Consider the following 24,511-nt stretch of genomic DNA (forward strand, 5'->3'; position numbering starts at 1 on the left):
ACAAAATTAGCGTAAATTTACTAAGACGTTATGAACACACCCCCAATAACAACTTTTGGGCTGCTAGATAAACACGAGTTGGTTTGAGTAAATTTAGTTTTGAAAATAGTGAATAGGTGGCCTTGTCAGGGTAAAAAAGCTTTTTGAACAAACAAGCAAACAAAAATGGTGATCATTCAAGTATTTCAGATTATCCTAGCACAGTTAAACAAGTGCTTTTTGAAGTATCCATACAGAAACCTCAGTTTTATTGCAGAAGAGTTTGAGGCATTCTACGAATTATATCATTTATTGCAATGTGATAAGAGTATTGTCAATTGCTCACGGATGTGACAAAAAATTCCATTTGTAAGTAATCTATAATCCATCCCTTTCGCGAAAAAGGAAAACATAAAAGTTAGTGATTGAGTAAAATTTCAGGTCAATTCTCGATTGACTTAAAAAGACATCAACTTCTACAAAAAGAGCGAAAACGAAAAGATAACAACATTAATGTATTCGTAGCAGTAAATGTGCCTTGACAGTCTGGTAAATCCTTTTTGGACAATAACATTTTGATCAATAAAAGCTTTATTTTTAAATCTAGAATTGCGTGGTTGACGAGCTCCTAAGAAAGATGGGCGCGATTTAAATGCTACATCGGAAAAGCGAAATAGCGGGTAGTTAACAAATTCTGCAATTCCAATTAACAAAGCTAGCCGTTTAGTTCCAACCAAAGGTGAAGTAGGGGGTACCTAAACGATTTCATCTGTGGATGAGTTACTTGAATTACACAATCCATCCGAATTAAGTGCGAACCTTGATTTTGTTTGTAATTGCGTTTCCAACCTCACGAGGCGATGTCCAAATCCAACTGAGCAATGATTGAAATTCATTGTATCCCATTCCCAGATGGTGACGATCACCTCTTCTCCCGGTATGGGGAAGTCATTTTATGCTATATTGGTCGAAATAAGGGATGTTGAAAAACAGTGCACACTTCGGAATAAAAAATAATTCACAGTGCTTAGTTTAAAATAAGGTACACTTGTCTACACGAAACAATCCGATAAATCAAATGTAAAAAAGTGGTAGCAGAGTGCAAAATTTGGTGTGTTTGCGTTACTCGGCAAGGTGGTATTAATTGCCTCTATTAGGGAAACGTTATTGGTCTTCGGTATTAATGAAAGGAAATCCTCGTCTATTTGCTCATTCGCAGTTAACGTTAGATGTAGCAGTCTGAGGCGAAAAGGAGCAGAAAATATCGTTGAAACATAAGGTTAGTAATCGTTATACAGAAATGTAACTGCAAACCGATTTCGAATCGATAGGCTACCACTATTCGCGAAACATGTTTTTAAAGTAAGTTTGCTAATTTTTCATCAGATTCTATTGCTTTACAAGGGAATCTCAATTCTCGAAGTTATTTTCGCGTAAGTACAAAATTAGCGTAAATTTACTAAGAAGTTATGAACACACCCCCAATAACAACTTTCGGGCTGCTAGATAAACACGACATGCTTTTGAGTAAATTTAGTTTTGAAAAATGTGAATAGGTGGCCTTTGCAGGCAAAAAAGCTTTTTGAACAAACAAGCAAACAAAAATGTGTGATCATTCAGGCATTTCAGATTCTCCTAGCACAACTAAACAAGTGCTTTTTGAAGTATCCACACAGAAACCTCAGTTTTATTGAAGAAGAATTTAAGGCATTCTACGTATTATATTTTTTTTTGCAATGTGATCAGAATATGGTCAATTGCTCACGGATGTGACAAAAAATTCCATTTGTAAGTAATCTAGAATCCATCCCTTTCGCGAAAAAAGGAAAACAAAAAAGTTAGTGATCGTGTAAAATTTCAGGTCAATTCTCGAATGACTTAAAAAGACATCAACTTATACAAAAAAGCGAAAACGAAAAGATAACATTAATGTATTCGTAGCAGTAAATGTGCCTTGACAGTCTGGTAAATCCTATTTGGACAATAACATTTTGATCGATAAAAGCTTTATATTTAAATCTGGAATTGCGTGGTTGACGAGCTCCAAAGGAAGATGGGCGCGATTAATGGTTCATCGGAAAATCGAAATAGCGGGCAGTTAACAAATTCTGCAATTCCAATTAACAAAGCTAGCCGTTTAGTTCCAACTGAAGGTGAAGTAGGGAGTACCTAAACGATTTCATCTGTGGATGAGTTACTTGAGTTGCACAATCCATCCGAATTAAGTGCGAACCTTGATTTTGTTTGTGTTGCGTTTCCAACCTCATCAGTCGATGATCCAACGGAGCAATTATTAAAATTCATTGTATCCCATTTCCAGATGGTGCGAATCTCCTCCGATATGAGCAACTCATCAATTTATGCCATATTGGTCAAAATAAGGAATTTTGAAAACGGTGTACACTTTGAAATACAAATTATTCACAGTGCTTAGTTTAAAATAAGGTATAGTTGTCTACACAAAACAATCCGATAAATCAAATGTGTGTAGGTGTAGCAGTGCAAAATGTGGTGTGTTTGCGTTTACTCGTCAAGGTGGTCTTAATTGCCTCTATTAGGAAAACGTTATTGGTCTTCGGTATTAATGAAATGATATCCTCCTGTTTGCTCATTCGCAGTGAACGTTAGATTTAGCAGTCTGAGGCGAAAAGGAGCAGAAAAGATCGTTGAAACATAAGGTAAGTAATCGTTATACAGAAATGTAACTGCAAACCGATTTCGAATTGATAGGCTACCGCTATCAGCGAAACGGATGCTTTTTTAAATTGTGATAAAGTAAGTTTGCTAATTTTTTATCAAATTCTATTGGTAGCATGGTTTTCAAGTGAATGTCGATTCTCGAAGTTCTTTTCTGGTAAGTACAAAATTAGCATAAGAAGTTATGAACATACCGTTATGCACGCATATACAAATCTATCCGTACAAATTAAGTGAACTTTCTTACATAATTTGTTCCAATTTTGTTTTATAATCTCTAAGCACTTAGACACTTGAAGAAAGAAAAATGTATCTTAAGTGTGTCCTTTTAAAATTTTATGTTTGGAACTGCAGTTAAATTTGTGAAAAATACTTTATGGTAAAAAAAAACCACATGATGTCAAAATTCTTTTTCCTGCGAACACTGCTATGGAGAGTCGGCCAAAAGCGCGGCAAACAAATTTGCCGAATTTTCTCAGCTGCACAATGAGTTGGCCCTATTTTCATTTTTTTCCCAAAAGCATCTCATTTACATTTTATTATTATTTTTGTTTTTTGTCTTTCATTCACATACAAACAACATGATATAACAACTGGACAAACAACATGATATAACAACTAATTTCTAGATTTATATGATGTACATAATTATGCAAATAAATTTATTTTTGATGACTCTATAAGACGTCACTATAAATCCCGAAGATTCATTTTAAAATAGTCGTAAATAAAATATGTGTTGAATTGTTACTGAAGGTACAGATAATGTTGGCTTTTGCTTTTTCTACGCTTAGTTTGATTCCGGTCCAACATTCCAAACGCTATCAAAAGTTATGTAATGATTTTTGGCATTGAACCATATTTTAACAGCAGGATTAAAGTAGTATTAACCGAGTGCGAGGTCTGTACGGAGGAATATCAGATCGAGGGCTTTGGTTTTTATTTATTATTATTTTTATTTATTATTTGCGACGAGAAAAACAAATCAACTACTTCCGTTTTTGCGCGAATTGCACTGCGCACCCCTTCTGCGCATAGTGGCGCGCGCTGTTTGTTCGAATTTTCTGGTGTTTAGTGCGCGTGCGCCACAGTTGTATAAGAAAAAAAAGCAAAAGACGCGTTTTTTTACTTAAAATCGCTTTTACAGAAAAAGGAAGTCGGTTACCCCCATTATTTATTTGTTCAAATAGTTAAATATATACGAAAAAATGATATACTTAAAGAAGAAAAAAGTTGGCTTGTAGAAGTTTGTTTATTTTCTCTTAAAAGCCGTAAAATACTTCAAAATGGCGCTTTTTTACTGTATAATTAGTAGCGAAAACAGTGTCTTTTAGTTTGATCTCTTAAATGTGATTTGTTTTGAACGCTAGCTACTACGGGTTATTGTTTGGGGATTGGATTTTGGCAGCTCGACAAACAGAACTTAATTTTCTAAACACTATAGGCACTATTTTTGAAAACTAAGAGTGCTTTTCCCTCGCTCGATCAGTAAAAACGCGTCATCTCTACGCCCCTCTGTTGTGAAACGAGGTCGGTTACCCCTATTTTTTTATTAAATATTTTGAAAGCCCTTAACTTCAATATTGTTTATGCAAAGTTTTATTTCAAGGGAATTACCTTAACTTGTCTACCGATTTCATAAAGGCGGGAAAACAAGAAACCGCGCGCGGCCAACTGGTAATGTGAGAACTTGCTTACCGAAAAATTAAATTTAAACCGGCCTAAAGAAAGACAAATAGAAAACCCAAATTTTTCCTTGGCTTTATTCATCGTTCATCGTCGTTGTTTTGAGAAGCACTATGATGTGATTCAACTTCAACGACTTTAACTCCAGGCAACAATTTTGCTTGATGAATCATTACTTGATCTGTCTGAAAGCTACAGGTTTTATCCTAAAGGTGCAATGAATACCAACAGAAAGTCTCTTGATTTAGGTAATACAATACTTGAGATAATTAGCCTTGAGGCCAATGAACTGTGACCCTTCGTATTTTCTGTTCTTTCTGTTTGCCTTCATATTCTGCTTGTATTTTTCGTCTTTGGCGTCTATCGCTTCCTCCTCCGTCGTTCTCCTTGTTGGTGTGTAATCTGGCTTGGTTCAAACACTTAAAACTCGCATGGTTCATAAGGTGTACTCCCGTAGCAGGGTGGGGTTTTGTTCTGCATGCTACTAGCATGTTGAGGATGGCCTTGCCTCCCGTACTGTCCTTGCCTTCAAGGCTTGCTATCCGTTCGTATTTGTTTAGTGTTTGCACGAACTTCTCGCTTTCTCCATTTCTTCTTGGATGCCCTGGTGTTATCTTATGGGGATTGAACCCTTCCTCCTTTACAAAATCCTCATAGTCCTTTAATTGAAAGTTGGTCAATTATATTTCCACCCTCTTGGGTGTCACGAATGCTGCAAAGATGTTCTTCCCTTTTCTGACTCGTCCAGGCTTTCGCTCGGCACTTTCTCCACTACTGGGTATTTGCTCCTTTTGTCTATAACCACAAGGTTGTATTGTCCGTCTGGTTCGAAGAAATCTGTTGACGGTCTCCAACGTTTAGTATGGATTTGTGTTGGCTTAGTAGGTTCTTTCTTGTAGCTTTTGGTTGCTACTTGGCACTGGTCGGCTGCTGTATCTATCATGCTGTTCATGTTTGTGATCCAATACTTCTCTCTCAGCATTTGCATGGTATTCGTCTTGCCATTTTGTGCCCGACTTAGACAATCGTTGCCTGTAGTACTTCTGGAAGTACGATTATTTCTTTACGGAATATCAATCCTTCTGCGACTTAGTGTTCATGGCTCACATAGCAGTATGGCTGTATGTCCTTCTGAAGTGTTCATGGCTCACATAGCAATATGGCTGTATGTCCTTCTGAACTTCTCCCAGTTACCTCTTGCTATTCTCTCTGCCAGTTTCTGTTTTTATCTTCTAGTGTCTCTAATTCTTGCTAGCACTACAGCGTGCTCTCCATCTACGGTCCATTTAGTGATCTTCTCTGTGCTGGCACCCCCAGTCTCCGGGACTGTCGGAAATGTAATCTAGTGGGTCTTCATCGTCTTTCCCTGACTCTATAATCAGCTCGGTGTCATCATCTTGCTTTTCCATTACACATTTCTCTATTCGCGGGGGTATCCCCGCATCCTTGTCCGATGTTGGTAATAAGGTTCTCCAGTTGGAACCGGTTCAAAAATGCCCTGTTGTATTCCCTGGTTGAGGCATTTGTTGAGGAGTTGTTACAAATAAAGTAGTAGTCAAAGTTCCTTGGCCGCTGTGCTTCCGGGTTTGCTTTTGAATCCATTTTCAGCTCGAGCTGTCCAGCAATTTCTTCACTCTATGTTGCTTGCTTCACCGTATTAATCATTAGATTATTGGTTTCTCTGATGCCCCCATCTGGATCAATCTTCTACATTCCAAGCTCGTTCAGTTTTTTTTCCTATGAGTAGTGGCGAATCCATTTTTTTCTCTTATCACCACGGAGCGAGTCTTCACTCCACGGTTCTTGTTCCGAATGGTGACTTGAATTTCCACTCACACTTGAAAGTTGGTCTGGATGGTCTTCAGGGTCTTTTTGCATTCTCTCAAATCTTAAATCTCTTCAAAGCGGTGGAAAAGCGCCTTGTTTTGTACTCGTCCATTTGGTTGACACTCCACTATCGGGTTGAACATGTGCATTCACGTCCCCGGGTCTCACTGATACAGTACCCTTGGGCTCGCCTGATATTACTTTCTTTACATGGAACAGGTGGAAAGATGCTTGGAAGATAACACCAGATTCACTATCCGATCCACTGCTAGAATCACCATGCTTTGGTTCAAGGCTGACTTGATGGATAGGCTTAAATGTTCTTGTACGTTTGTCTTCTGTCCCGCTTTCTGACTTGCAGTTAAGGCTGCAAAATGGTTGTTTTAGCCACAATTTGGGCATCGTTTGCCATAGGCTATAGTACTTTCCAAGCTTGTGCGCAACAGTCTTCCAAAAGTAGTCACACTTGTTTCTCTAGTTTTTCCTCACCTCTGCACCTTTCTATTATGGTAAGGGTTTCTTTTGTAGCCTGCTTGCAGGCGGGTGTTATTATCGCGGAAAACCCTCTCCGTTCGGTGATCTGGCGCCATCGTGTATTATAAGCCGCGTTAATACAAGATGGCGCCCGATCACCGAACGGAGAGGGTTTTCCGCGATAATAACACCGAGTACCGCCTGCAACGAGGCTATTTCTTTTGTGGTTGAATCTTGTTCACTTTGAGCTCCACTTTCATATCTCTCACCTGATTATTCATTTCCTCCTTTTGCCCAGCGTTCCCCACGAATTCCGTTATGCTCCATCTATTCTCTATGGCTCTTTTTATCAGCTCTTTTTATCTCCATCTGTAATAATCGTCTGAATTAGCTGCTTGGTATCGCATTCTGGCTGTATATGCGACAATACTATCATTCTTCTCTATCTTCTGTTTGTTAAAAGCATATGTTTATTTTTCTTCGGTAGGAAATGATTGTTCAGTTTTTTTTTCTTCAATCATCCTTGAATGGTGTCGATTCTGTTAGGTTTCTCGTTATAGTCTCTCTATTTCTGTTTCTTTCTTATCTTACAAAAATCTTCATTGCTCTCACTTTTCTTTGATCTTTCTTATCTCAAAGTACTCAACTTCTTTAAAACCTTCTAACCATTTCTTCCTGGCTCTTCAGATACCCAGCTAATTCGTCGTGATGCTGAATGGCTCGGCTCGCACACTACTTTCATTTCATCCGCTCCCAGTAGTGATTCCTCTTTTTCTTAATATTTAGATTTAGGCACTGCCTAAAAGCGGAGCCAGTATGATTTTTTAGCATACACTTAAAGTAGAACCCCCTCCCCTCCACTTTTATTATGCATCATGTTCCATCACCCACAAAAAAAGCAACCTATGTGAAACATATAAAGATTGCATGTTTTCCAAAACTGCAATTATTATTTAAAGTGGTGTCCTCCCAATCCTCCTAGGGAATACCTAGAACAAAAATGTTATTTAAGATTTTATTGAAATTACAAAGAACTATAAAGGAAAACCGAAGGGGTTGAGCTCTTAGTATAATAATAATACTTGATAGACAACTGATACAGCAAAATTATTAAAATTAATTGATACTTTGATTATCAGGTAAGTAGGTAATATTTATTATAAAAATGAGGATCAATTAAAATTCCTCCTAGAAGAATGGGTGCTATTTTGTTATCTTCAATATTAAAAACAATAAACAAATACATATCACATTCCTATACATTAATAAGTATATCAGCAAATCACACTATCGTAGTGGATTTGACGTAAAAGTCCCTGCCTGTACTGTCCCAATTCCTTTTATTTTTTTAAATTACCTTAATTAATTTTCCAGAATAGGGATTTATAATTTTCTTTTTCTTGTGTAAGGTTTAAAAAATGCAAATATTGGAAAAATATCTTTATTAACCTTCTCTTTCTTGCTTTAGAATGTAACTTTGCTAAGTGTGGATCAAAACCACTCTAATTTATCAAAACAATTCTGACAACCGGTACCTTATTTTATTATAAAGTTAAGAACCACATATAAGAACCTAGAATGATCCTGTTAGCCTAAAATTGTCAAATTAGAGCATCTATTAAGCCTACAATTGTTAATTGTATTAATTTGCTTTATAAAATATGAATTTACTGGCTTAACATATGAAAATTGATTTCTAAATAGTTTTAAACATGATCTTAAGGGATCATATAGAAGACCTGTTTTTTATTATTAACTTATCTACATCAATTGCTTGACCATAACTCATTGTAATCATATATTTATAAAAAAGGCGAGAGACTATTTATGAACCTAAATAGCCTAAATTTCATTAAACGCACATTATACAAGAACCTGTCAGACTAACTTGCGAAAAAAAACTAGGTTTTACTTTTTAACGTTGATTCATTATTTAGTACAAATTTTCTATTTGTAAAAAGTTATCTTACTTTTTAGTACTTTAAATATGCTTATTTTTGGTGACCTACATTAAATACAAATGCCTAATATGTACATCCTGCTCTGAGTCATGCCTCTGAGCCAGCAGCATGTTTTCAGTGTCTCAGCTTGTTTTAAGAATCTCTGGCTTAAATTCAACTTAAAAAATTTGGAGAAAAGCATTTAAGAGAAAACTTAAAATTTCCTTACAAACAATACAAATATTATATAACAAAAACCTAATTCATAATACCTAAAACTGTCTCAATAGTCTCAACTAAAATTTTCTAAAATAATACCCATGGCAGAAATGATTTTATGAGGCTGAAAGAGCATTAATAGGAGAACTGTAGAGGGAAAAAACTATAGCTTTCAAGCAAATTGCTCCTCTACAGAAAAGCTGTCTTGGCTTCCTTTGAAACCTAAATTTTACTTTGGGACCACTTTGGGGTACAATTATATAGATATGTGAGAAATGAGAAAACAAAAAGTTTTTAGGTTTTGTAAGAAACATTGAGGTACCCAGGGCTATTCAAAATATTGTCAGGTGGTATAAAAACAAGGCATATTTTTAGGTAATAACGGATCCACAAGGTCCTAGTAACTGCATGTTTAGCTTTTTTAGAATCAAACCAGAATTCCAGAATAGTCGATTTAAATTTCAAGTGTTTTTCAAATATATGTTGTTTTTCACAAATTATTAATAAATAGGGTTTTAGGAAAAAAGCTCTCAATTTATTTTAGCATTGTTCATCTTTGTGAGAATTTGACCAATCATTCATGGAAATGAATTAAAAATCACTTTTGGTTTTTTTTCTAGTATTTCATAGCTGTCAACCCAACTTGGACAGACGTCTTGTAAAAACGGGTGAAATTGAGTAAATATGTGAAGAAAAAACAAACAAAACAAGAGAGCCAATGCGGGTGAATACAGAGAATGTATGAATATTAAAAACAATTAGGCTTGTGATGAGGTCCACAATCTCGTGAATAGTTATTATTTTCCTATGATAGATGGTGAATGGCAGATTTTAGAGATCGAATTTGATTAATCCAGCCTAGAATTTAAGTTTTAGTCCCTGAGGTAAGTACTTAATATATAAATTTGAAACAATAAAAAAGGTGTGAAAAGTTTGAAAACAAAACAACTCTTGGCTTATTTGCAGTCAGTTTTTGTGTTTTTTAGGTTAGAAATACTCTAGCGGCCGCCATATTGTTTTGCGCGCCCTAGAGACCTGGGCCGGGGCAGATCGCGGCTGGCTGGCTGGCAGCTTGCGACAATGACGTCATTGACCACAAAAACTCAGTCGCCTAGTTATAGACCATTTTTCTATGCCTATGGGGCTCCGCGCGCGGCCGCTGGCTCCGCTATAAACCTTCTCAACCCTTCTATAAACGCATCTGTTTCTGGTGATTACGTCGATTCTATTGCATGGCTCTCTAAGTAATTGCGCGAATACGAACCCCTCATCCGTCACACAGCTCCCCCACTACGCTTCTAAATTGAGAATCATCAGGCGTTAACCGGTATCCAGGCAAGTCTCCCTTGTACTGTCTTCATGATAGAGAGTTGGGTTAACGACACTCGCAGAATATCTCTCATAGACAGACCTACGTCTTTGTCTCCAATGTTAGATTAGGGTTATTCCATCCATTTAGTTTCAGCTTGGTCATTGTTGCTAGCTGTTGGTTATCGTACTCATACAGCATTGACCGGGTTGCCATGGATTAATGTATTTAGGTTGAACAATTTCTAGCATTTTAGATGTTTGAAATTGGTTTTACAGAAGAGCATGTCCTCGGACCACCTATATACAATGCTCTTTAAATAGCTGGATGTTCTTATAAAAAGGTTCTCATTAAATAAAAGCGTGTACTGGATTTATTCTTCCGAGCAAAATGTTTGTGCCTTCGCGACTGCGTGACTGCGTTCTGCACACAATTCTTATCAACAAGAGCAGTTTATTGTAGGATTATCCGTCTTGACCACAAAAATAGTCAGTTAAAATCTATGCTATGTCTGGTGGTTAATATCATCAAATCATTGTCTTATGCCATTCTTTTAAAAGACTATACGATTCTTTTACAGCAAAATGAAGGTCAGAAGCCTGGTGTTTTACTTCAACTGTCTTGTTGCCGTAGCAGCATCAAGCCACGAATCCTACTGTCCAGCGTCCATCCATTCAGCAGGCGCGCGCATAACTCAAGTTGACCTTGCCCTACAGAGCAAGCATGTGAAAAAGCGTCTTCAGGGCCAAAGTCAGATGTCATGTAGTCAGCGGTGTCTGCAGCAAGACTGGTGTATATCGGTGAACTACGAAGTGTCTCGACCGGAAGGAGGGGCCTGCGAATTGAACACATACGGAGTCGAGATGTTGGCCGACGCAAATCCCAAAAACCCAGAGTTTAAAAGGAAAAAAGGATGGATATACTCACAGTTAAGATCCGCTCAGGTACGTTTTATGCGATTTGTAGATAAGCATTGATTACTCGTTTAAGATGAGTTTAAAATGAAAAGTTTAAAATGAGGTTTGTTTTGATCGCGGCACTAAACAAGGGCACAAAACGGATCTGTTCCGCAAAATATCTGTTCCGCAGCCCTTTTTCTGCTGGCTGGGAAGATGTTAGACCCATCGGTTGCTGGGTCAAACTAGTTGTACTGGGAATATTTTAAGGGGCGCTGCTGGCCGGAAAAAAAGAATTGGTCCCTGTATCGCCCTATCGCGACTGGAGCCAGCACTTAAAAGGACCATTCTGGATTTTTCGTACTTTAATATAAAGTCCCTATGGACTTAAATTTGCCAATGAAAAAAGGTTCTATTTAAGCTGACTAAGTTAATTACCCAATATTTCCACGGGTTTTTACCGTGATAGTCCTAGTAAATAGCATATAAACGTGACAATGTTCAAAACAACCATTCTGGATAGGGCGATAGAGTCCCTCCTGGGAAAAAGGAATAGATCATTTCTTCCAAGAAATTTTTAAAATTGATATTTTTGGCATCAGAACATATTCAAACGACGAAATATGCCATTTTAACGTGTTTAGGGAAGGGGGGCTCGTGGTGTGCTCTTGACTAATTGAGACAATCACTTCAGCTTACTAACGCCTACTGTGCCAAGCAATGTTTATGGTAAGATTTTATGGTTTCTTTTGAGTCGGATAATTGACCGCCAAGACCCCCGATCTGCGATGTTCCGTTGTCACCAACAAACACTGTCTTTCCTAAATCGAAAGACCAGGTGCGGGCAGGGAAAATTGTTATCACTGATTACAAACGCAACATAAAAAGGCGGCCTCTTTCGATCATTATTCAACGCGAGCCCGCACAACAATTTTGCCCCGTCGCTTTTTTCCTTCGTTGGTGCGAGCTACAGGGGACGGATAGTGGCCCGCTTCTTTTTCCACAAACCACTTACCAGTAAAAACCGAATTTTTAAAACAGCTCTCACATTTTGCGGGCTAGATAGTTCAAGCTATAAATCGCACTCTTTCCGCATCGGGGCGGGCGGCCAGTTTGGCAGCCGAAAAAGGCTGCCATTCTGCCATTCAATGTCATTCAGGGGCTGGTAACCATGAAACCTAGTTGGTCATAATCGCCGTTCAAAAAGGACAATAGATTTACTCTCGTCAGACTAGGAGACTGGCCTGGTGTGTTGTCTTTAGTATTTCATTATTATATTAAATCTTTTATCGACATTGACCATTATAGTTTGTTGGTGTTGTTGTTGCCGTTGAAGCGCGCGCACGGCCTCGGTGGGGTTGGCCTCAGGTTTTGGCTCTTGGCTAAAGTTTGTTAGGCCTTAAATTGACGAAGTAATTAAACGCCACTAAAGGTGGCCATAAAAATCCAACACGATCTATTGATTGATATAGCAAGAGGCTTGTCGTGCGGCGTGCGCTAACAACGATACAAGAATATATTATATTTAGTTGCTGCTGAGAATATACGTGCCCGTATAAAAAGACTACATCATGCCTAATCATCGCCTGTTTATATTACAGCTCACACTAAGCCTACAAGCCTGTAAAGATGGTTCGTTTACTTGTTCAAATGGAGGCACATGTGAGATTGACTGCAAAACTCTCGTCCCAAGATGTCATTGTCCGGAAGGCTTTTCTGGAGACAAGTGTGAAAGTAAGTACAGCTACCCTTCTTTAGCCAACTTGAACTATTTGCATTTACTGCAATCAAGCAGATTTAGTCAGTGATAGAATGATTTGTGTTAGCATGTTATCCTATATTATTATATAGCCTGGGGAGCATGTGTTTCAGTGCAGCGAAAGATCGAGTATCACGACTTTCAGCATCGAAAATATTGATCTTCAGCCGTATAAATATTCACAGAAACTTTGCTTGCGTGTTATAACCTCTTTTAAAATACATTTTTTTCATAGATCATGATAATGAATGTCAGAGCAGTCCATGCAAGAACAGTGGGACGTGCAAGGACGAAGACAACGGGTACACGTGCGCATGTGTACCTGGGTTTACAGGCAAAAACTGCGAGACAGGTTAGTTGTAGTAATACGCTTTGTTGATTCCCTTTAGACGCGCAATAGGTACGTTTGTAGGAATAGTCGTTAGAAACATTAAAGGAGAAGTCAAATAGTTGCAAGATAAATAAAAGGGCTCTGTGAGCCAACTCGTGAAAATTTATTTTCCTAGTTATTTTCTTGTGTGCATAAAAAGAAGATATATACAGAAGTTTTGAACAAAGGATGAACACATCCAAGATACTGAGAGTACACAAAAATGTCCTTTTACCTTTTTTTCTTTTCGATTGATGACACACCAAGAACAGTATGGTTATTTATTATTATCATATAAAGTAAAAAAAAGTATAAATGCAAGTATTGTTCCCATGTTTTCTGCTTTTAAGATATTAACGAATGTGCTGGTGATCCTTGTGCAAACGGAGGGACTTGTACCGATGAAATCAATGGCTTCACGTGCACATGTCCCGCTGGTTATAATGGAAGCAGTTGCGATAATGGTAAGCATTAGTTATACTGAGCTTCACAAATAATAGCATATTGAACATAATAATCACCTATTTTGGCTCTTTTGGCGCCCTATCTCTTACATTGATGTGTTGTTCAGATATTGATGAGTGCGCAAGCAATCCTTGTCAGAACGGAGCCACGTGCAATGACGGCGTTAACAGTTACACGTGCTCATGCAAGCCTGGGTTCACCGGCACAAACTTCGAGACGGGTGAGTAAGCAATATTTTTGATAAATTGTCATTATTATTCTTGAAAATAAGTATGTTGGGAAAAAAATTGTACATTTAGAAGTATTTTTTGTGGGAGGGAGGGAGGGAGGAAGAGCGGGAGGGATTTTTTGTGGTCTAAATCACAAAGTTACGCAACGCAACTAAAAATAACCTTAACAACTTCTCTTGCTTTTACAGCACCTTGCTCATCGAATCCCTGTCAAAATGGAGCAACATGTACGAAGTCCGGCGGAGGCTACTCGTGCGCATGCCCTTCTGGATATACCGGAGCAAACTGCGGAACAACATGTATGTATATTGTTATTAGTTTGCTTAGCTTATAGCGTAAAATGGTGATATGAGATATTACTGATTTAGAAAAGAGTTATTTATGGAGTACCAATGTTGTTGAGCATATTCTCAGGGCAAACGCTCCAGACGCAAGGTAAAACTACTCTGTTTGTAAAGATGCTACCTGTCATCCGTTGCCTATCTTCTGAGTTCCATAGTGGAACATAAAAACACCCACAGAATGCTTTCCCTGTTGGCAGCTCTTGCATCCTTATATCGACCTGCAACCTTAGAACCTCCATTATTTAGTTTCTTTCTCTCTTTTTTTTCTTTCCTTTGCCAACTTGTTTCAGGCTTCCATCTCCATTTTTCTACTTTTGTTCAGGTGCTGTGTTGAAACCTCTCCTTCCTCCTGTATGAGGAAAGTCTTTGAGGTTCTAGCGATGTCCTTATTGACGTGTTTCCATTGTATGAGGACAGTCTTGTAGGTCCCAACGGTGTCCTTATTGACGAAGCTCCACTGGATGAGAAAAGTTTTTTATAGGTTTCCTAGTGTTGTCCTTTTTAACAGGGTTCCTCTGTATTAGAACAGTCTTGTATGACCCAATTGTGCCCTTTAACAAGGTTGCTGTGTTGAAACCTCTCCCTCGATTCCTTTTGTCTCGCTGTAGGATATAACATAGTCATCGACCACATGCGCCTGTTAATAACCTCTTTTCTCTAAGTCATCATGCTCTACTAGTCCAATACTATGACAAATGAATGCATGGAATTGTTCTCTTCTGTTGTTCTACCTTGTTCTCAAATACACTTCAGTGTCCTCAATTGTTTTATTTAATTAATTACATTATTTATTTATTAGCAATATTTATGCAGGCTACCCAATTTAGCAATAGCTGGTTCAAATGGAGGCCTGACAAAAAAATATATAATAATATAGGAAAATATAAGATAAGCTACAATACATTACATAACAGGTTACAAAACTTTGCATAGAGCTAGTTATAGGTATTGTTTGAGTTACAGAACGGATGTATAAAGATAAAGATAAAGTATTCCAGGTTTATGCCCCATTGTACCTGAAAGAGGATTGACATTTAGACGTTTTTGCAAGTGGCACACGGATTTGATCTTTGTTACGAGTATTGTAGGCATGGAAGACACGGAAGGAAAATTTATTTAAAAGATAGGCAGGCGCTAAGCCATTTAGGCATTTGAAAAACCAGAAAACAGATCTGAAATTTTCTGCGCGATTCGTGAGAGGGCCAGCTTAGACGGTTACCCCAAACGCGTTTGGTTGGCGGTGTGAGATGAGACCATTGGCACAAATATCACTATGGGTCCTGTTAGTGAGATGCGCTTTGAATCAATTTGTAGTAGAACTATTAATTGTTGTACAGTAATTGTTTCAGACGATGCCATGCATAAATGTGTCGGTGGATCGGACAACCCTTACACTTATTGTGGAACACCTTGACCCTCTTTTTGTCTTGTTTGAGCATTTTCCATTTTCCGTATCCGTACCGGCACACCAGTTTTGGACAATCTAAGCATGGCTCTTTTCATATTTTTGTATGATTTAAAAAAGGCTAAAATGGCAGAGGGAGTCAAATGTTCAAGGTAGCTTATATATAAACTAGTCTGCTGTATGTTCCTCTGCCCTGCCTGTGTGCTTCTTACGGGGTTTTACTGTATGACGACAGTCTTATGCCTGGTGCACACTAGTGACATAACGACATAATGACATAGGCGCGTGCACTCTTACGTTCATATGTTCAAGTGTGAATGTTTCGATATTTTGACATACGTCCAACATAACGACATGAACACAACGGGAAAAAACATGTTTTTTTTATGTCATAATGTCCATGTCGTTATGTCGGAAAGCTCCCCCAAAATGTTTTAACAACATGACCGCCATCTTTGTTCAGCGTGGTTTAAAAATCGTCATATTAAATAAGGCCAATCACGCCGCCATTTTATGCTCCCGCTCAATGCCGAGTAACTCAAAGCATTCATTTCCATCGGCTAATTTAAGCAAATAACCAAGATATTTTCAATTCAAATATCGTCAATAACTTATCAAACTTCATTCGTAGATTGATAGTTTATAGTTTCCTTGCGAATAAACTGCTGTATTAATAATACAGCAGCTAATAATAAACAATAACAAAGGAATGGGTGATAGACATTAGGGTGGAAGGACCCAAAATACTGAATAATGGATCTCTTGCATTCCTAATTAAAATTGTCAATCAAAACAAAGCTAAAAAGTGAACAATCACTGTTCCCTTGTTTCACAAAATCATTACTGGGCCACTTTCCCCTGAGAATAATTAAAAAGGTTCTTGGATCACGAGGTTTTTACTCCACTAATCTATTATTCCTATTGTTTTCAAGTGACATCTGGTGTTGGATGCGTATTGCACTTCACAACCAAAAGTACATCCAACTATATCCAACTCGACCAGCCGTTTCGTTGGTTTGATACCTTTTTAGTATCAGTGTGGCTGAAAATGGATGCAGATGACCATATTGACCCCGCTATGATACTCTCGTACGCAACGGCCTCGAACGTGGAAGCACTATCAATCGGTTTTAAGAAGGATGGTGTCGCGGAGATCAAGTTTGCTGGAGCAGGAGCGTAAGTACACACCCCCCAATGGTGCGCTTTGTGTCAGGGGGATAGAGGGGAGGGGTTTAATGTAACATATGTTTATACCGTTGACGCGGTCCCCAAAGATAAGTCTAGAGAAGTTTAAACTGCAAATACGTTTCCGTCATGCAAGGGTTGATTTGCAAATGGAGCAAACGGACTTTGATTAGTCGGAGGCCAATTTTTACGACACTTACACAAAACGCTGTCGCTTGTTCCCTTTTTTGCTGCCGTTGCCTACACAGTTTAGCAGGGCTCTGTTGAAGAAATATTCTACAAAAATGGTTTTTGGTTACGCTGCATGGTCAAGTAATCAATAAATAAAAAAACGCATATACCTTGGAATGCTTAGAAAAAGTGACGAAAGATAAAGATAATAGGCTTCTGTTTTACATCGCTTGAACGAAATGGCTACTGAAAATTGATTACTTTATGCTGAAATAAAATAGACCCAGAGCTATTAGCCCTCGGTAATATTGAATCCCGATAAAAGTCAATAGCCATGGCAACCCCCGGGGAACAAAAGAATGAGGGGAGATCAGAGGAGTAGAAACAATGATCTCGCAGGAGTGAACTCAATTCAAGTCTATTGTTCTTACTCCTCCATACACCTCCGAGTCTATTGTTCTTACTCCTCCATACACCTCCGAGTCTATTGTTCTTACTCCTCCATACACCTCCGAGTCTATTGTTCTTACTCCTCCATACATCTCCGAGTCTATTGTTCTTACTCTTCCATACACCTCCGAGTTTATTGTTCTTACTCCTCCATACACCTCCGAGTCTATTGTTCTTACTCCTCCATACACCTCCGAGTCTATTGTTCTTACTCCTCCATACACCTCCGAGTCTATTGTTCTTACTCCTCCATACACCTCCGAGTTTATTGTTCTTACTCCTCCGTACACCTCCAAGCTTATTGTTCTTACTCCTCCATACACCTCCGAGTCTATTGTTCTTACTCCTCCATACACCTCCGAGTTTATTGTTCTTACTCCTCCGTACACCTCCAAGCTTATTGTTCTTACTCCTCCATACACCTCCGAGTCTATTGTTCTTACTCCTCCATACATCTCCGAGTCTATTGTTCTTACTCCTCCATACACCTCCGAGTCTATTGTTCTTACTCCTCCATACACCTCCGAGTTTATTGTTCTTACTCCTCCGTACACCTCCAAGCTTATTGTTCTTACTCCTCCATACACCTCCGAGTCTATTGTTCTTACTCCTCCATACACCTCCGAGTTTATTGTTCTTACTCCTCCGTACACCTCCAAGCTTATTGTTCTTACTCCTCCATACACCTCCGAGTCTATTGTTCTTACTCCTCCATACATCTCCGAGTCTATTGTTCTTACTCCTCCATACACCTCCAAGCTTATTGTTCTTACTCCTCCATACACCTCCGAGTTTATTGTTCTTACTCCTCCATACACCTCCGAGTCTATTGTTCTTACTTCTCCATACACCTCCGAGTCTATTGTTCTTACTCCTCCATACACCTCCGAGTCTATTGTTCTTACTCCTCCATACACCTCCGAGTCTATTGTTCTTACTCCTCCATACACCTCCGAGTCTATTGTTCTTACTCCTCCATACACCTCCGAGTCTATTGTTCTTACTCCTCCATACACCTCCGAGTCTATTGTTCTTACTCCTCCATACACCTCCGAGTCTATTGTTCTTACTCCTCCATACACCTCCGAGTCTATTGTTCTTACTCCTCCATACACCTCCGAGTTTATTGTTCTAACTCCTCCATACACCTCCGAGTCTATTGTTCTTACTTCTCCATACACCTCCGAGTCTATTGTTCTTACTCCTCCATACACCTCCGAGTCTATTGTTCTTACTCCTCCATACACCTCCGAGCTTATTGTTCTAACTCCTCCATACACCTCCGAGCTTATTGTTCCAATTCCTCCATACATCTCCGAGTCTATTGTTCTTACTCCTCCATACACCTCCAAGCTTATTGTTCTTACTCCTCCATACACCTCCGAGTTTATTGTTCTTACTCCTACATACACCTCCGAGTCTATTGTTCTTACTTCTCCATACACCTCCGAGTCTATTGTTCTTACTCCTCCATACACCTCCGAGTCTATTGTTCTTACTCCTCCATACACCTCCGAGTCTATTGTTCTTACTCCTCCATACACCTCCGAGTCTATTGTTCTTACTCCTCCATACACCTCCGAGTCTATTGTTCTTACTCCTCCATACACCTCCGAGTCTATTGTTCTTACTCCTCCATACACCTCCGAGTCTATTGTTCTTACTCCTCCATACACCTCCGAGTCTATTGTTCTTACTCCTCCATACACCTCCGAGCTTATTGTTCTTACTCCTCCATACACCTCCGAGTTTATTGTTCTTACTCCTCCGTACACCTCCAAGCTTATTGTTCTTACTCCTCCATACACCTCCGAGTCTATTGTTCTTACTCCTCCATACACCTCCGAGTTTATTGTTCTTACTCCTCCGTACACCTCCAAGCTTATTGTTCTTACTCCTCCATACACCTCCGAGTCTATTGTTCTTACTCCTCCATACATCTCCGAGTCTATTGTTCTTACTCCTCCATACACCTCCAAGCTTATTGTTCTTACTCCTCCATACACCTCCGAGTTTATTGTTCTTACTCCTACATACACCTCCGAGTCTATTGTTCTTACTCCTCCATACACCTCCGAGTCTATTGTTCTTACTCCTCCATACACCTCCGAGTCTATTGTTCTTACTCCTCCATACACCTCCGAGTCTATTGTTCTTACTCCTCCATACACCTCCGAGTCTATTGTTCTTACTCCTCCATACACCTCCGAGTCTATTGTTCTTACTCCTCCATACACCTCCGAGCTTATTGTTCTTACTCCTCCATACACCTCCGAGCTTATTGTTCAAATTTCTCAATACATCTCCGAGTCCATTGTTCATACTCCCCGCACGACCAAAAATTGCTACCCTATAAAAGAAACTTGTGCATATCAAGTAAAAGAAAGCTACTTTCAGGTCACTCGCATCGGGCTTCACCCGAGACAACACTTGGCAGCATCTAGTGTTTTTTTATGGAAATGAAAAGTTCCAAGTTTACAAGAACAATGTCTTACATGTGGGGAAAGCAGCTTCAGTTATCGCTTCCTTAAACCCGGCAGATAGCAGTGCTCTGCTCAGTAGGTACTATGTGTTTTCTAAGCTATTTTGTCAACTTGCAGCGTGGAACAGTATGTATCACCAAAACAACTACGGGCTGCGTTTTGTGATGACTCGCTAGAAATAATGATTAATTAGTTGGTAATTAATCATTTTGCAACTAGGATGGCGATAAAAGTGCAGGATGTAATTTTTGAAATACGTTCTGCCTAATACATTTCCGCTTTTTACTACCAACCCATGCCTGCCCACCAGTTGAATGTCCATATTCTTTTAATTGTCAGGTTACTCGCATCGGGCTTTACCCGTGACAACACTTGGCAGCATCTAGTGTTTTTGTATAGAAATGAAAGGTTCCAAGTTTACAAGAACAATGTCTTACAAGAGGAGAAAGTAGTTTCAGGTGTCGCTCCCTTAAACCCGGCAGGTAGTATCTTAGTGATTGGCCAACATCAGGGATCTCTTGGAGGGAACTTTGACCCTTCGAAGCTGTTCTACGGCTACATGGCGAACCTAAATATCTGGGCAAATGCACTAAGTGATTTGCATAGGGGCAAAGTGTACGAGCAAGGGTGTACAGGCTCAGTTGACGGCAACCCAGCCTTGTCATGGGGGACAATTACCGGTAAAACGCTATTGGGCAACATACAACCACAATGCGCACTAACATGCCCTTAAACGTCAAAACGGTTTGATTGACAATGCACTGTTCTCAATACGAGAAATGGGCGTTCACGTTTTTCCTCCTCTAGGAGCCAAACATTTGATTATCTGACGTCAAATGACGAAAGACAGCTTGCCTAAGGCAAGTCCCTTTTATAGTGCGAGTTCGTGTTTAAAGTTATGCCTAGTGCACACCAGTGACATAACAGCATATGCGCGCGCACTCTTTTAAGCCCGACATAACGACATGGACATTATGACATAAAAGAAAAAACAAGTTTTTTTTTCTTATGTCGTTATTTTCATGTCGTTATGTTGGGCTTTTGGCAAAATGTCGAACCATTCACACTAGAACATATGAACATAAGGGTGCACGCGCTTATGTCAATATGTCATTATGTCACTAGTGTGCACCAGGCATTAGTTAATCCGACTTGCGTGACAATGTTGTTTAAATTTTGCTTTGAATACTTTTATGACTTTTTAAAGCAATCTTAAAAGATTGCATTGTTTTATTTATTAAATAGAATCCAGGCATTTTATCGTAACAAGTTTTTATTTTCACCATAATTCAAGCCGATTTATTTCATAACAGAAAGGAACATCACATTTGCATGGGATTCAAAGCCTACGTAACCAAGTGTCACGCAAGTCACGTGTCACGCAAGCCACGTGTCATGCAAGTAATGTGTCACGCAAATCATTTGTCACGCAAGTCAGGTAGACGGGAATGCCGAATACATGTAAATTATGTGCATGCTTCGACTTATGTTTTATTTCGTGCTGTAGAAAGGGAATCAATTCTAAACTCATCATCGAATGACATGGATGCATGCGATAAATGAAGGATTTGTATAAAAAGGTGTTGGAATAACGACACGTGGGTTGTATTTGACGCTTTATGTTGTATTTTTTATTATAATTGCCAATACTAGCACAGAAACGCATGAAGATATTAAAACTCACCAAACTCAACACGATGTGCTCGGTTTTTTTTTTGTAGCGAAGCCAGCGCGGCCGCGAGCGGAGCCCCATAGGCATAGAAATATACTTTGGTACCTATTAAGTTAATTCGTTTTTGTTTTCTTGTCTCTTTTATACCAAGCTGTTATTAGATAAAAAGTTGACTAGGTACATGACATAATATAGCTGGTATAGCTATGAAATGCAAGGATATCTTTATAGCTGAGGTATAGATATGAAATGACAAGGATATCTTTTTTTCCTCAGGTAAATAGAGCAAAGAATTAAGCCAGATTCATTATGTAGGCTAGCTGAAAGCAAATGTAAATTAATGTTTTTCATATTCTTTTATTGTTTAGTATAATTATATTCAATCAACCCCCATTCCTTTCCTATAGCCAACATAATATTCTCTTGCGGTGTTGATAATTCCCCTAAAATCTGAATGAATAAAAGCAAAATTATTGACAGACAGACAGATTAGTTAATTGTTACAATTTAAAGACTTTTACATTAGTGTGAATCCAATATATTTAACATGATAAGCCATTCAAATTCTCAAAAATACATATATACAGACAAAAGAACATAGAGAAGATACCACCTTATTTTATCGTATTTTCCCATAGTAAGAAGCAGCCGTATACCAATTTTGCAGCCATCCCTGCTATATTAGCTCTAGGATTTATTATTAGATAAAAAATTAGATTAAAAATTCATATTGTGTAGTTCCAGATAATATCCTATTGAGGGGGGTATGGGAAAAAAATTAATACAGTAACTGTTAAGGAAAAAGGGCATTTTACCTCTCTCCACCCTGGAAATTCCTGGGCGTTTGCACCCCCACCCCCTGATAATTTCCAATCCAATGGGGGGGGGATGGAAATACACATTCTGATTTCTAATGCTTAAAGACCAGAGGTCCTAAAAGTTACTCACTGTTATTGCAAATGAACCAGTAAACTGATTGTATTATTCTCATGTGCATTGATTTGCATAGGTAACAACACATTGCTGGCATGAACTGTCATCAGCAAATGTAGATAGTCTTAGTGTGTGTGTGTATGTCCTGACCTACTGCACATTGTACCTATTTTTCTGGCATCTGTCCTCGTTTTCCCTTAACTTTTTTCAGGTGCCAGTAGCCTTTTAAATATTTATTCTGTATCTTTAAACAAAAAAAATGCATGTAAGCTTAGGGGTAAATAAAAGGATGTTTTTTTTTTCTTGTAAATTGTTCTATGCATTTGTTCAATGGCTTGGCCCTATTCATGGCTGATTAGCTTTTACTTATTCATTAGCATGGTTCAAGAGAGCTACTCATTTGTAGTAATGACAGAGGGGAAAGGGGTTGGAATATTGTATTTCAAAATTATATGGATGTTTGCTAGAGATGAAAGATGGATTAAGAGAAAAAAGATTTCATTTATCAAAAATTTGTTTTTAGTATATAATGAGTTAATTGGTAAAATGTATGAAAAGGATTTCAAAATATATGCATGTTTGCTAGAGATGAAAGATGGATAAGAGAAAAAGGATTTCATTTATCAAAAATTCGTTTTTAGTATCTAATGAGTTAATTGGTAAAAATGTATAAAAAGGATTAGGAATTGAGGATCAGGTATAGTTTGAAAGTTTTCAACCTTGGTGTTATGGGGTATGTAATTTTGGGCTCTCTAGTTTGATTATATTTGGGCCCTTTAGTTTGATTATAGATTTGTAACGAGTGCAAAAAAGAATATGAATTTGTCTATAATATCCCACTCTTTGTAAATCTATAGTCATACTACTTTATCAATTACCTGCTAGCAACCAGCCAACCAGCTATACTACTTCGTCTATTACCAGCCAGCAACCAGACAACCAACCATACTTCTTCGTCTATTACCAAGTACAACCAGCCACTCATAGCACACCTCGGCTCATACCACTATAGCCTAACATTCCCCCTTGCTTAAATACCTTAAATTATGCATTATCTGCTATAGTATTGACTGTGTAAACTCAGTCATGATTTTTTATTTCAGGATCCATGATCCCCTCCATCCAAGGTCTTCTTAAAACATTATCCCTCCATCCATTATGCCCTCCATCCAAGGTCTTTTTTTTGCCATGATTCCCTCCATCCAAGGTCTTCTTAATCCATTATCCCTCCATCCATTATGCCCTCCATCCAAGGTCTTCTTTATCCATGATCCCCTCCATCCAAGGTCTTCTTTATCCATTATCCCTCCATCCATTATGCCCTCCATCCAAGGTCTTCTTTATCCATGATCCCCTTCATGCAAGGCCTTCTTTATTCATGATCCCCTACATCCAAGGTCTTCTTTATCCATGATCCCCTCCATATAAGGTCTTCTTTATCCATGATCCCCTCCATCCATGATTCTGTGCTAATAATAATTTTGATTATTCAAGCCAACCTCTTGGGACCATACCAAAAGTTCCTAAAATGATCAGGATCATCACCTTAAAAAGTCCAACATTGCAAAGAGCATTGTGTTGCTTTTTTATTCACCTTTGTAATTTGGGGTGTAGCAAATCAAAATGAGGGCTCGATTTGCGCCGCTTAAACATTCCCTCTTTTGACTTCCCTGTGGTTGTGTGGGGTGTCACTCGATAACGGAAGCAAAACGTTTCCATTGTATGTCTAACCACCTTCAATTAAGAACTTTCGATCAACTGCTTGCCTTAGTTAGACCATCGGAAGCAGGATGATAAGAAGCAGTGGTTTTGTGTATATCATTTTGTCTAATAAAGATTAAAAACTCGATAGTACTGCCCGTGGTGATACTTGCCATTATGTATTATGTGAGATTCAATCCCTTTGGTAGTATCTTTCACATGAAAGGCCCACAGTAATCTATGTGGACTCTCACCCAGGGCTTGTGCGGCCACTCCCAGGGGAGGTAGGGGGCTGATGCAGGGGCTTTCTGCTTGA

General features: G+C 38.6%; 1 protein-coding gene and 1 long non-coding RNA gene across 2 annotated transcripts in view; both read left to right on the top strand.

Moving 5' to 3' along the window:
- Positions 1–20,839, top strand: part of LOC5503434 (sushi, von Willebrand factor type A, EGF and pentraxin domain-containing protein 1) — a 46,563-nt gene extending 25,724 nt beyond the window's left edge. Inside the window, exons 9-10 of the mRNA XM_048734138.1 lie at positions 16,533–16,776; positions 20,229–20,839. Of these exons, the coding sequence (XP_048590095.1) occupies positions 16,533–16,776; positions 20,229–20,622 (638 nt within the window). The 3' untranslated portion in view covers positions 20,623–20,839. The remainder of the gene's footprint in view (positions 1–16,532; positions 16,777–20,228) is intronic.
- LOC125573585 lies at positions 1,168–11,034 on the top strand. Its single transcript, XR_007314116.1, has 5 exons — positions 1,168–1,258; positions 1,366–1,412; positions 2,598–2,657; positions 2,792–2,833; positions 10,712–11,034. It is a non-coding gene; the product is annotated as an uncharacterized LOC125573585 (long non-coding RNA).
- Positions 20,840–24,511: the final 3,672 nt, after the last annotated feature.

The sequence above is a fragment of the Nematostella vectensis genome, chromosome 11 (assembly GCF_932526225.1).
Source record: "Nematostella vectensis chromosome 11, jaNemVect1.1, whole genome shotgun sequence".
Taxonomy (NCBI): domain Eukaryota; kingdom Metazoa; phylum Cnidaria; class Anthozoa; order Actiniaria; family Edwardsiidae; genus Nematostella; species Nematostella vectensis.